The 12,584-nt window shown below is 41.3% G+C and overlaps 1 protein-coding gene across 1 annotated transcript; it reads right to left on the bottom strand.

Annotated features, from left to right (window-relative positions):
* Positions 1-885: 885 nt before the first annotated feature.
* On the bottom strand, positions 886-11,816 carry inpp5ja (inositol polyphosphate-5-phosphatase Ja). The gene is made up of 13 exons (XM_030742017.1): positions 11,434-11,816; positions 9,059-9,733; positions 6,185-6,292; positions 5,897-6,005; positions 5,674-5,790; positions 5,074-5,249; positions 4,651-4,762; positions 4,333-4,442; positions 3,606-3,816; positions 3,358-3,495; positions 3,225-3,290; positions 3,044-3,148; positions 886-2,245 (listed from the first exon to the last, which is right to left on the bottom strand). The coding sequence occupies exons 2-13, from the start codon at positions 9,727-9,729 to the stop codon at positions 1,760-1,762; spliced, it is 2,409 nt and encodes an 802-aa protein (XP_030597877.1). The 5' UTR covers positions 9,730-9,733; positions 11,434-11,816; the 3' UTR covers positions 886-1,759.
* Positions 11,817-12,584: the final 768 nt, after the last annotated feature.

Here is a 12,584-nt window from a genome sequence, read left to right on the forward strand (position 1 = left end):
ACTTTGTCCACTTACCTTTGAGCTACTGAAAAGAGTAGACTGTGTATAAAAATGGCTGCAATTCTTAAACATTTTATGTAATACTTTTGAATTTAAGCTAAAATTCTGCATTTTGATCAGATCTTGATTGTTTATTTTAAAATCCACTGTGATGGTGCACTTAATTTAACACAGGACCACGCACACTGATGAACTCTGTCGCTGTCAGTAGATGATAGATCATTTCTCTCAGCTTGTTTTGTTTTCTCATTTTGGTCATCTTTGGTTTTAGATCCAGTCCAAAGAGTGATAATCTTGATTCCAAACAACAGAGCAAGGGATGTATCAGTCCTTGGTAGAAAACCCTTTTTTCTGTCTGATATTGTAAGATGTTTACCTTATAATATAAAGCACTTTGAAATGACTTGTTGTGTGAAGTGGTGCTCTGTATATAATATAATTAAATTGAAACCATTAAGTCACTGGTTTGTTCCCAAAATTAATTGCCATTTGAAAGATAAACAACTCTCTTTCCTGTGATGCAGTTAAAACATTTGTCTTTTTAAACATTTTTTTTTTTTTTTTTATAGTTTGCAAATGACTATTGCAGAATCCGAATGGAACAAGTGGTCCTATATACGTCTTGTCAAGCACACATTTCCCTGCGACTCTACCAAGGAGTTTGGCTGTTGTTAACATTTGTCAAAGGAATGAAGACAAACATGAAATTTTGAACTTTGGTCATACAAACTATCTGAAGTCTAAGTGTAGTCATGAGTTGTTGTTCACTTAAAGCAGGGTTGCAATCAAAATATGTCCGAATTGAGAGTTAAGTGAGTCCACACATCTTCACACAAGTATACGCTTCTTCTTGACAGCTTGAAGTCATCCAATAATCTACATTTCTTAGTTTGCATATGTTCTTGTTTTATTTGCACACTCAAACAGCTAAAACAACACAGTTTTCTTGGAAGCCAAAGAAACACATTATTAGCCTAAACACTCAAGGAGCTCTATAGAACAGGTTCTGTATCCATAAAAAGCAATGGTCCAGGATTACTGTTCAGGTTCTCACTTGTAGATTTCAGATAGAATGAGATGATTTTTCTACTTATGGAATCATTAGACTTGTTTTATGAATACAGTCCAAGACCTATAGAGTCAAACATTTAAACCATCATGTGCTCCAAAATGAAAGTTTCACATATTTATGGTTTACCACAAAAGTCTACACAAAACCACTCTCTCTCACTCACTCACACACACACACACACACACACACACACACACACACACACACACTCTCTGCTGTTAACTATGATACCATTAATATTTGTGATCCAAGGGTTCTTATTTTGATGCAAGACTGTTTACATGGATCCATATTGCTTTCAATAATATCTGGTCATATCGTTCCCAGGTTTACTCCAACTTTGGATTCACATTCAATATGCTTGTTTACATATGATATAGCTTATGAGTCTATAAAAGCACTTGTTGTTGAGTCTGGTCACATGTTTGACTCCAGGATACACACACACACACACACACACACACACACACACACACACACACACACACACACACACACACACAGTAGTAGTATATGAGATGATAGTAGATTCAGAAACAGGGATCTGCAGGGCTACAATGTGGAATGTTTGCAAACTACATTAGGAGTCATTAAATGTGCTGCCTCTATGAGCACAGTGACACTAGGATCAGATCAGACTCTGATTGGATGGATATTGCTTTTGTTAGCCTCATACAGGGTCTCATTTTAACTCTTGATCTTTATTTTCTTTGCAGTGTCTGTTTCCCCTGCCTTCCCTATCCGTTTCACCCCTGTGGGGCTAACCTGAGCTGGTCTGGGTTCACCTAAGATAGCAGCAACCAGGGCCTCCGGTACAGTCACCCCACTACCTGGAGACACAGGGCTGCGAGGACTGAGCGGGCTGATGTTGGGAGATGGCACTACGTCGGGGGACACCAGCCGCTCCTTCTTAGAGCAGGGAGAGCGGCTTCGTGTCTGGCTTTCTTTGGTGCGAGGGCCGAGGCTGAGGCTCTGCAGGGAAGGGAGGGGATTGGATGAAAGAGCAGGAACTACAGGGCTGCGACTGCGACGGTGACGATGGTGGTGTTTGGCCGGTTTAGGGCTCGGGCTGCGGGAGTTTGGAGCCAGCAGAACAAGAGTGCTGTCATCTTCTGAGCTGACATCAGAGCTCTCGGAGGGACACAAAGTGGGACTGTGAACTGGCATCTTGATCTGTTGAGGACAGAAAGTATGTAAGCACAACACTTAATATACTTTATTCAAGTAACAATGTCACTTTGTAGAAATATTGAACAAGAGTAATTCTTGAATTCAAAAGATTAACTTAAAGATATCAGGCACCTATTATTGCTTGAATTATTACACTCTGCATTTATGAAGCAGCATTTTAATGTTTTGCTAGTTAAGAGTGGAGATAATTTCACCGCTTGCATACTGGTAGCAGGTTAATCACTTTATTTAGACTCAGATAATTGATGACTAACTGGCATTTTCAATAACTTTATAATCACATATTCAGGTTTTTTTCCTCTCTGAAAAGCCCAGCTGTCTTATTCACATGTTTTGTTTTATTATTTGGGTCACCTTTGGTTCTAGATCCAGTCCAAAGAGTGATTATCCTGATTATGCCTGAAGATCTCTACATGTTAAACATGAGTTCTAACTCCCCACTATCGCCATGTGCTTGCTGATAGGGAATCACTGGATCATTGGGGTCCTCGATCTGATATTGTAGGATCTTTACCTTACAATATAAAGCACCTTGAAATGACTTGTTGTACAGTGGTGCTTTATATATGTAGCTAAACTGAATCCAACATTTGTCAGAGGAATGAGGATGAATGCTAAATTTTGATCTTTGGTCAATCAAAGTATCTCTAAGGAAGGAATGTTTCCAGCACCTTGTTAAATCTGTGGCTGCCGACTGTACTTGCGCGTCTGTATATTTATGCTTGAATATAACATAAACAGGGACATGTTTGCTTCATGTGTTTCTCTAACATTTGTTACCTGAATTGGTGATGACAATCCAACAATGCTGTTTGTGTTGTTACTGTAGTAGCCCAGGATGTATTCACAGTCATCTCGTGGCAAATCCTCCTCTGAGAATGTCACCTGTGGAGAGAAGAGCAGACAGATTAACTCTGAGTTCAGCTTGAAACATATTGATAAATTTGAGTAGAAGGCTCACCTGTGTTGCATGCTCCCCTTTGGCCCACACATATGCCTGATAATCTTTGTGATGTCTGAATCCAACCTGCAGGAAGATAATTGTAGGTGCCGACACTGCGGGACAAAACTTTGAGAATCTTCTTAAGACTTACCTTGTATATTGCTACCCAGTCCCATGAGCTGCGCTGATAGGTCGATGCAACAGTGAATCTGACTATAGCATCTGAGGCTTTGCTCCATTCCTTGTTTACCTGAAGCTCCACCAGAGGCATATCCACCCTGAATGGGAACTAGAGTATAAGTTAGAGACAGTTAAACAAAACATAACTTAGCAACGTAACAATACCGAGATGTAATTAGGACATGCCACATCTGAGGCCATATGGTAATATTTTCTCACATGCAATGAAAACAGGGCAGAAACAGGTTTGTGGTCACTGATGGTGAAACCCATGTGACTGCGATACACATGCTGTGTCACTTTAGTTGCCCCACCCAACCATGAGGTCAGACCACGCTGCAGTGCTGCACTGTGGGTAGGAACTGGTGAGCCAGTGCGGCGAAGACGCCACAGGATGCGATCTGTCCAGGCAGGTTTCCTCTTCTTAGCACTGACAGAGAAACAGACACAAGGTTATAAGTGGTGGAAGCTTTGCTTTCAAAAAATAAAACCAATACACTTGGTTTTAAAATGCGTGGAGTAAAGTGGAGACCTGATACGCATCATTCACACCTGCTACTGTCAAGCCAAAACTGTGAAAATAAATCTGTTGCCATTTACATGCACAGAAATTCACATTAACTACTTACATTCAGAGTCCACCAAGAACCTCACAGATTTGAAACAGAAATTCCACCACAAATAGTGATGTAGTTGCAGCAGGAGAGCAATTTGACTGCAAAGTGACACAGGCACTCGGCAACCTTGCTTTTACAACTATTTGCTAACCTAAGAAACATCAGGACACAGGATTTAGAATTAGCATCACAACGTGTCTTGGTGGCTGTTTGTGCTTGTGTTTTTTTTACGCTGTTCACTTGGGATCTGATTGCCCAAGACACATTTTAAAACCAAGTGTAAACAGGGTCTCTGAGAACTGGTTTGTGATAGAGATGACCGAACAAACCTGGTGTCGTAGGTATGAGTGCCTACATCAAACTTATAAGTAGGTGGGAATTTGAGCTGTCCCTCCATGAAGCCTTCCAGGATGGACTCTGTGTTTTTAGCCATGTTGAGCTACAGAAAAGGACAAACAGAGCAGACCACAGTCCTGGATGATGATTATTATTATTACTCAAACACAAGTTCTGGTGCTACAGCTCCCTCTGCCGGTTGTGGTTTGTGATTAAACAGCAGACAAACAGGTGGTGTGAAGCCTTCCAGAAAAAGCCATCTGTCTCTGTGAATGTGTGCATACTTTATTAAAATGCTGAAGGTGCCTCACCTGATCCCGCTCCCACAGAAGAGGCAGCTTATTGCTGTCAATGGCACATTTCACCACGTGGATATCATAGTCTTCGATACGAAAATTTAAATCCCCAAACCAAAACACGACACTGGGAACAGAACAAACAGGCATGTCTTTACTTAAGGAAGTGAGCACAGACGCTCAATCGAAATCAGTTTAACACTGTCTCAAAAATGCATTGTGCTTTTGTAGATTCAATTAATATAATGTCATTACTAGTTAAATTAAGCATGTCACCTGAGGTTCAAGAGGTTAGATCAAATCATTAAAGATTTATTAATGAATATTTGTACGTGGGATTTGTTCATTGTTATAACAGAATAATGGTATAATTTTCTATAGCTGTAAAAACTTATTTTCAGTTAATTAGACCTTTATTTAAAAAACAATGTCACTCACTCGTGGTCTAGTACACCAGTAGCAGCCCCTCCTTCAAACTGCTGCTGCTGAAGGATGCTTTCAAAGTCCTCCATCCTCTGCTCCAGGTTCCTCATGTGAGCTGGCAGGTGACAGTTGAGGAAGCACACTGGGTGGCCAAACATAGTCATCCTTGCGCTGACACCGCCTTTATTCCCCTTAGAATGACAGGAAAGGGCGAAACATATAGTTTCAAAGGGAAGGGACCTCTTATGCAGCGTCAGCATGTATCAACCGGCTCTGCACTCAGGGACAAGGTCGTGGCGCTTTTTTTCTAACACCCAGTCACAAAACCAGAAAGTCAGACAGCATGCTGCTGCACTGACCTCAAAGGGAAGGAGACTGCACCAGCAGCAGCCAGGGGTGATGCTGACATCAACAGAGACAGGAAGGTCACACACTGACATATGCACCCACGCATGCATGCACCTGCTGACAGGAGGGCATGCGTGCGCGCATGCACGCACGCATGCACTGCCTTCCCTGCCAAGACCCTAAATGACATGATTCCCACTGCAAATTGTGCAACATCATAAATCTCAGCTGGTTTCAGAGCAGCACTCTGTAATGCATAGCACGTACCCAGTATCCCCCAAGTCCTGTGCGTGTACTCTGTGTCTGCACACCTCTGAGAAACGGAAGATGGCAGAATTTAGAGAAAACCAGCAGCAGCACTCCCTGCATTCTCTGCGATGCCACCTGAACAGATGAGATTGATGAAAAATAAGATATAGACAGGAAAAAAAAAACAAACTATATTTCTAATGGTGCAAAATTATGACAACAGATTTAACTCCTTACTGACCAAAACATATCCAAAAGGACTGAGTGTGTCCATGCAAAGCTCACTCCACTGGTCTGAGAAAAGAGCATCCTTCAGCCTTTTGTTTATCATGGAGTTGACCTCCTGGAGTCTGGATGATGCCAGAAAGTAGAGAAATGTCAAAATTAAAGTGGAAAAAAAAAAAAAAAAAAAAAAAAAGAACAGTGATGGGTAACAGGAGGGAAAGAATCAAAATGAACACAGATGACTGAGTGGGCATTCACGGCTGTCTCTCTGGCACCGCTGAGCCGTGCAGAATTACTTGCTTACCCGATGATAAACATGTCAATGCTCCCATCTGAGACATTTGGTCCAAAGAGAGAAGTGATGTCATCTGGCGGGACAGCTGATCCCACGTTCCATGTGACAATGTACACCCTTTGAAAGGACAGCAACGGTGGAGAAACTGCATTACTTTCACACTTTAAGGTAAGCAAGAAGTAATCCTGCAATCCTCAAAGAAAGAGCTTTCATCAGGGTTTCTGTGTGTGTGTATATATATATAAATATATAAAAAGATAAGCACAATTAAGCACCTCCGTGTCCCTCAGTGATGACTAAGTATTCTTTGTGTGTGTGTGTATGATTGTGGATGGTTCTGGCAGAGAGAAAATGAAAGTATGGAGCTAATTATCCTTTGAAATTAAGACTGCAACTACCTGTGAGTTTCATTACTTTGTGTTTTTCTTAGCTGTTTGATTAACAGAAACATGAGATCACGAAAAAGAAGCACATCCTGTTTTCTGAAGAGCTGGAACCAGCAAATATTTGGCATTTTTCCCCCTGAAAAAAAATATTTGAGTAAATGTGGTTAAATGGACTCAGTGAATCAGCAGATCACTTCAGCTTTACACCTCTGCACAGTTTGCTGGTTGTTATTTGGATTTGCAATTTGTGCAATAACAAAATGGTTTTATTAACACAGACATGTGTACAGGGTTAAATGATTCATATATATGGCCATGCTACTGTTTGATCCCATTAATGAGCAATCACATATTTACAAATGGAAAATGCACATCATTACAGTTTATATTCCACTCCTCCAGCAGCCATTTATTCATAATTTAAAGTATGCAGATATGATTTGTGGTGAGCTACATGACAAAAAAAAAGTGTCTTTGCATGAATTGTGAGACTGGTAGAAGTTGCTGCCATCTTTTATTAATTCATTCATATTTATTCACTGGGCTTTTATGAGCAGCCTTTGTTTACTAGTGAAAAACAAGATCTGGGTATATCTGCATTACTAGATATACTTATTAAGAGACCCATTTGTTTTTAAATCCATTTCTACTGTTCTGTAAAGCTTTGAAATCCATTCATTCAAAAAAGCCATCTGGACCCAACAATCTAAATCCCTATCTTCTAAAGCCTGCAGCTGATTTTTTTTAATCAAAGTCTCAAGACTAATGTCATCACTAAAATCTGGAAATCAGCCTATGTTCTCCCCTTAATTAAGGTTGGGGACCCTTCAGATTAAATAAACTCTCAACTGAAAAAAAAATACTTCGCTGACAATAATATCTGAAGTGAAACTCTGTCTGACTTTAAATCAGGTCACAGTACCAGCAACTATATTGCTAACAAATTATATTATTCATGTCTTGGACAGGAAGGAGCATTATGCTGCTTTGTTTGTTGATCTATCCAAAGCATTTGATTCTGTTGACCACGGGCTGCAGATTCAGTGATGCTGGTTTAAGTGACAAGGCTCTAAGATTGTTCAGGAGCTATCTTTCAGACAGAACACACTGTGTCAAGTCAAGTGTCCCGCAGATTTTAAAAGGAATCCCCCAAGGTTCAGTTTAGGGCCCTGTTTTCTTTTCTATTTTTATTAATAACATTGGGAAGAATACATCTGAACCTAAAGTGCACCTTTATGCAGAGGACACCATACTTTATTCAGTAGTCTCTACTCTGATTCAGGCTATTCGGGAGCTTCATACCATGCAATGATGACTTTCAGCAGGTTGTTTTTTTTTTTAAGTTGGCATTCAATCCTAACAAAACCAAATTTATGTTTTCCCAAAATCACTTCCAGATCTCAGATAATGTTGGTCTTCATATCCTAGAAGGAGACTTTATTTATAAAGAGCTTCATCTTACAAATATTTAGGTTTCTAGTTGGATGACAGACTTTCCCTTTAGTGTTGCATATTGAGCACTTACTGAAGAAACTAAAGGTTGAAATAGGGCCTGTCTTAATTTACCAGTTAGAAAAACACTTGCACAGGCTATATTCTTAAATGTACTTGATTATGGTGACATTATTTACATGCTGCCTCCTCTGCACTTCATTGTCTGGGCTCTGTGTATTATTTACATTTTGTATTAAATTCATTGTTTGGTACACATCACTGCATACTTTATAATCTGGTTTCCTGACCTTCATTAAGCCTAAGGACAATAGCACTGGTATATTTTGATGTGCAAAGTCATACTGGGTAAACTCCCTTCTTATCTGTGTGAACTCCTAACACCTTTAACCAGCTGTTATGATTTGCACTCCTCTAAATGGCTCCTTTTAGAGTACCCAGGATTTTTCTGAACTTGGTAGAACAACGTTCTCTTATTTTGCACCTTGGTCATGGAATAACCTTCAGAGCACACTAAACTTCAATGCTTCTGTTTCCCTGTAACTGAAGAGTGCAATTGCTATTTATAAACTGCACTTAGTATTTTGTGTTATGTTACTTGACTTTGACTTGCTTTACTTTGTCTTATGTGCATTCATGTTAGATTAAATTTCATAATTTGTAATTTTGTAATAGTTTACCTTCTTTTCCAGGTCTCCCTTGAAAAACAGATTTGAATCTCAAGAGCACCTCCTGATTAAATAAAGGTTAAATAAATAAATTAACATGACAGAAGTGCCTCTGGGAAATCTACCAACACAATGTGGCCATGTCAGGCTGTCAGTTCAAAAGCTCTTAGTGAAATTTGCTGCTGTGATTCATTTGACGTGGGCTGGCACACATCAGCTCTCTTATAGGCCCTGACTGCGGGACAGCATCTGTAGCTGTGTTTATACACAATAGGGTGTAACAGTCACGGCAGTAAAAACTGAATGATATAAATGCCCTGTAAAAATGACACAATTATTCTAAAAATGTTTTTTAATAGTAGAATTGCTTCTCTCACCTGAAGTCATTGTTCTCTACTCCTGGCTTCTGAGACTGAATCTGGCTCTGTGCTGAGCTCCCAGGTGAGGGGGTCTTCTGGGGCTGAGGGCTGAGGCTGGGTTTCAAGCTGAGGCTGGAGGGCAGGTTAGGTGAAGGCTGAGGAGGGGGAGGAGGAGGAGGAGGGGGAGGAGGAGGTGGTGGAGGTGGAGGAAGGCAGGGGGTAGGGTTGAGGTAAGGCTGAGGGCTGTGGGGAGTTTGAGGACTGTGAGGAGGCAACAAAGACTCTGTCGGGGAATGAGGGAGGCTGTTTGCACTCTGAGGTCCTGGGATGCAAACAGGGATCAAATCTATCTCCTTGGAGGGCTCCACCAAAATTCTGGTCTGCCTTGGTTTAGTTCCAAGAGCAGTTGGCCTTGGCCGGCTTATGATTGCCAGTGTTACAGGAGTGGACGCAGACTTCGCCTGCCCTGACTGCATCTGCTCAGTCCCTCTTGTTGGTATAACTACCACCTGCATGGGATTCAATCCAGGCTCTTTCCTGAACCTCTCAGATGGGCTGATCAGAGGTGCTTCCTGTGTTTGGAGCTGTGAAGGTAAATCCGGACCAGCTCCAATTAATGAACAGTTTCCAGGTTGCACTTTAGGACCACAAGGGTCCGTGTCAGCTTGCTTCGGTGGCAGGCGATCCATCAACCTGCAACATCATGTTTATGACATTTTTCATAATAGTGAGACAAAAAAAAAAAAAAAAAGATCACAGTGATACTACTTGCAGAATGTAAAAAAGGCACAAAATTGCAACATTTCTCAGTGCACAGGTGGAGGACAGCCTGGAGTGAGTGGAAAAATTACAATATATTGAGTACTTGTCCACATCATGCTCCCTTGGCGTCACTGATGATGTTATCATGACTAGGCAATTGGGCTAAGCAACTAACTTTAGGACTGCTGCGTCCTGGATTACACCCTGGCTGCTAAGCAAAGTTAATTAGCCCCTGACCCTCTTACAAAGCAAAAGAAAGGATTGTTGGTGGTTATTTAGATAAGGAATAAAGTGCTTTACTGCACACTGCTTTATGCAATCTCTCACTTTAAAATTTGAGTTCAGTCAGAAGGGAACCAAAGTGGATGGGACACAGCTGCAGATAATAGAGCACATCAGACAATGTCAACAGATGCTGTGGGTCACAAGCATAGGTGTCTGTTCCGCTTGAATATTCAGGAAAGGACACATTAACCTGGGGCATTAGTCCCGTAGGACATTTTGAGCATCATACACTTGATTTCCTGTAGTCTGGTGATTTTTCTGCTCTAATTTGCCCCCCCCCCCCCGATTAAAAAAAAAAAAAAAAAATCAGTTTAGAGTAGAAATGTCAAAGTTCCCCCCCACAAAAATCCACCAGGCACCAGATAACAATTCTCCATGGCCTTCTGGATTATAATACAGCGAGCCTTTCAGGCTTTCTGTATCACCTTCATATATATGAAATAATATAAACTTTTCTTATTTCATATCATCCCACCTGAGTCAACACATACAAGATGCACAATATCAGGCTACTTTTGTTTGGGGGAAGTAAATGTGCACTTGTTTTTATGGAATCACTACTTCTCAGCTATGCCACTGAGAATGACTGAAAATAAAAAGGGAAGCCAACATGATCTTGAGATTAGTTAGCAAACTAACAGCAATTTTTCTAAACTTCAGACACGGGGCCTGTTAAATTCCTTGTTTAGACTTTCTTTTTTCCTTTTAATGTCAGCCTGCACAAATTACCAGAAGAGAAGCTTTGCAGCGTCTTACTGAGATCACTCAGTGGAGTAATTACATTTACCACAAAATATTGAGTTGTGGTGTGAGATTTTAATATTGCATGGATAATTGATATTTACAGAGAGAGAAAAAAGACCTATTACTAAGAAAAGATCTATCAGAGGCATTTCCTCTGCTCCTTTCATGATTGTATTTGCTTAAATGTGTTCAACCCTGAACTCTACAGCTGTGGTCATAAGGAAGAAGATGCCTGACAGGTGCCTCCCTCCATTTTGTTTACAAGTCCTTCCACTCAGAAATTATACACCTCTTTTAATAATGAATGATATTCAAATGAGGACCTCTTTGTAACTGAGAAATTAACTTGATAGCAGTAATAACCTGCGACACAGAGCTGTGATCAGACAGGTTTGAAGTCAAAGGGAAACTTTTAAAAACACCGTGCAGGTGGGCCTTTCACACATTTCACTCCATGAGCCTGCAAGTCTGAATGACAGCTCCAATTACCTACAAAGGTAAAAGACTTAAAGAAAACAACAGAAAGCACAGGTTCACATGTACAACAGAAACACAAAGGCAGCGGCTGCTCGGGATCCCTGACGTCGTGGGGGGGAAATTACCTTTCGTGCGTTGTTTTATTTCCAAGGTGAACGCAAAGGTGATCTCACAAATTCATCAGTCTTCTTCTTTCTTTTTCTCGCACGCTAATTAACGTGACCAGGCTGTCACAGAGTAAAATCGATGAGGTCCGGAGGAAGACCTGCTCGTCCAGGACTGCTGCGACCCGTCGGTACCGTGGACCGCGGTCGTCTCGTCACGGTGCAGCTCGCGCCGCCGGGCTGTCAGGACAGAAGACGGTCGCGCTTGATGCGCCCGGACTCTTGCATGTTGATGGCTGTGCTGCAATATAACAGCTGATTATACCTCATCCTACTTATTATCGCTGTATATACCCCGCGCAGTTCGCAGGTGCAGCTGTGCACTTTTTAGTCAGCATCCCGCCGCCTGCACCTCCTGCACAGCAGCCGTACACCGACCCAGCACTTCGCTCTCTTTCACTCTCTCTCTCCCTGTCGCTCCAGCACACACACACACACACACACACACACACACACACACACACACACACACACACACACACACACACACACACACGCTAGGTAAAAACACGAACACTCGCGGGTGGGCGGAGCAGGACAGGCAAAACAAAATTCAGCTGCCAAAGTGCAGCCGGCCAGAAATAACTGAGCATCTGTCCTATCACTGACGCATTAATCAGTGCGTCACTGATAGGAAGAATTGATCCATATGTCAATATTTAAATTTCACTTTGGGCACTGGCAGCAGGGCACAGTAATATTATGTACATCACCACAACAATGCAATAACCAAACAAAATAAACAGCATTATTAACAAAAACGCTGTTTATGCTGAGCTCCTGGGAATATGTTTTTTGTTGAGCCAATCAAAAAATATGATTTTGAGGTGTAATGTTTGTGACTTTGCATTTGTGAGATTTGCATTGAGTTACAACAGTAAACTGCATGACCACAGAAAACACAAACGCCTCAAAATGACTGTTATTACTGTTCAGGCCTGTTGCAGGGATAGCCTACACAGCGACTGAGCACAGTTTTTTTCTAAAACAGTACTTTGATTCTTTGTAAGGTATAACAAATGTTCTGGAGCATCACAAGAAGCAAAGAAGAAAGGTACATTTGTGGTCACAAGTTTACACCCACTCATCATGGGCATGAATGTCATGGCAAT

The sequence above is a fragment of the Archocentrus centrarchus genome, chromosome 12 (assembly GCF_007364275.1).
Source record: "Archocentrus centrarchus isolate MPI-CPG fArcCen1 chromosome 12, fArcCen1, whole genome shotgun sequence".
In the NCBI taxonomy this organism is placed as follows: Eukaryota; Metazoa; Chordata; class Actinopteri; order Cichliformes; family Cichlidae; genus Archocentrus; species Archocentrus centrarchus.

Bases quoted from the DNA above. Each gene is read 5' to 3' on its own strand.
- inpp5ja (XM_030742017.1), bottom strand. From the start codon at position 9,729: ATGGATCGCCTGCCACCGAAGCAAGCTGACACGGACCCTTGTGGTCCT. The intron at 6,293-9,058 runs GTGAGAGAAGCA...GTCCTTTCAAAG, and splicing joins GTAGAGAACAATGACTTCAG to GGTGTACATTGTCACATGGA. The intron at 4,443-4,650 runs GTGAGGCACCTT...CCTTTTCTGTAG, and splicing joins TTCTGTGGGAGCGGGATCAG to CTCAACATGGCTAAAAACAC.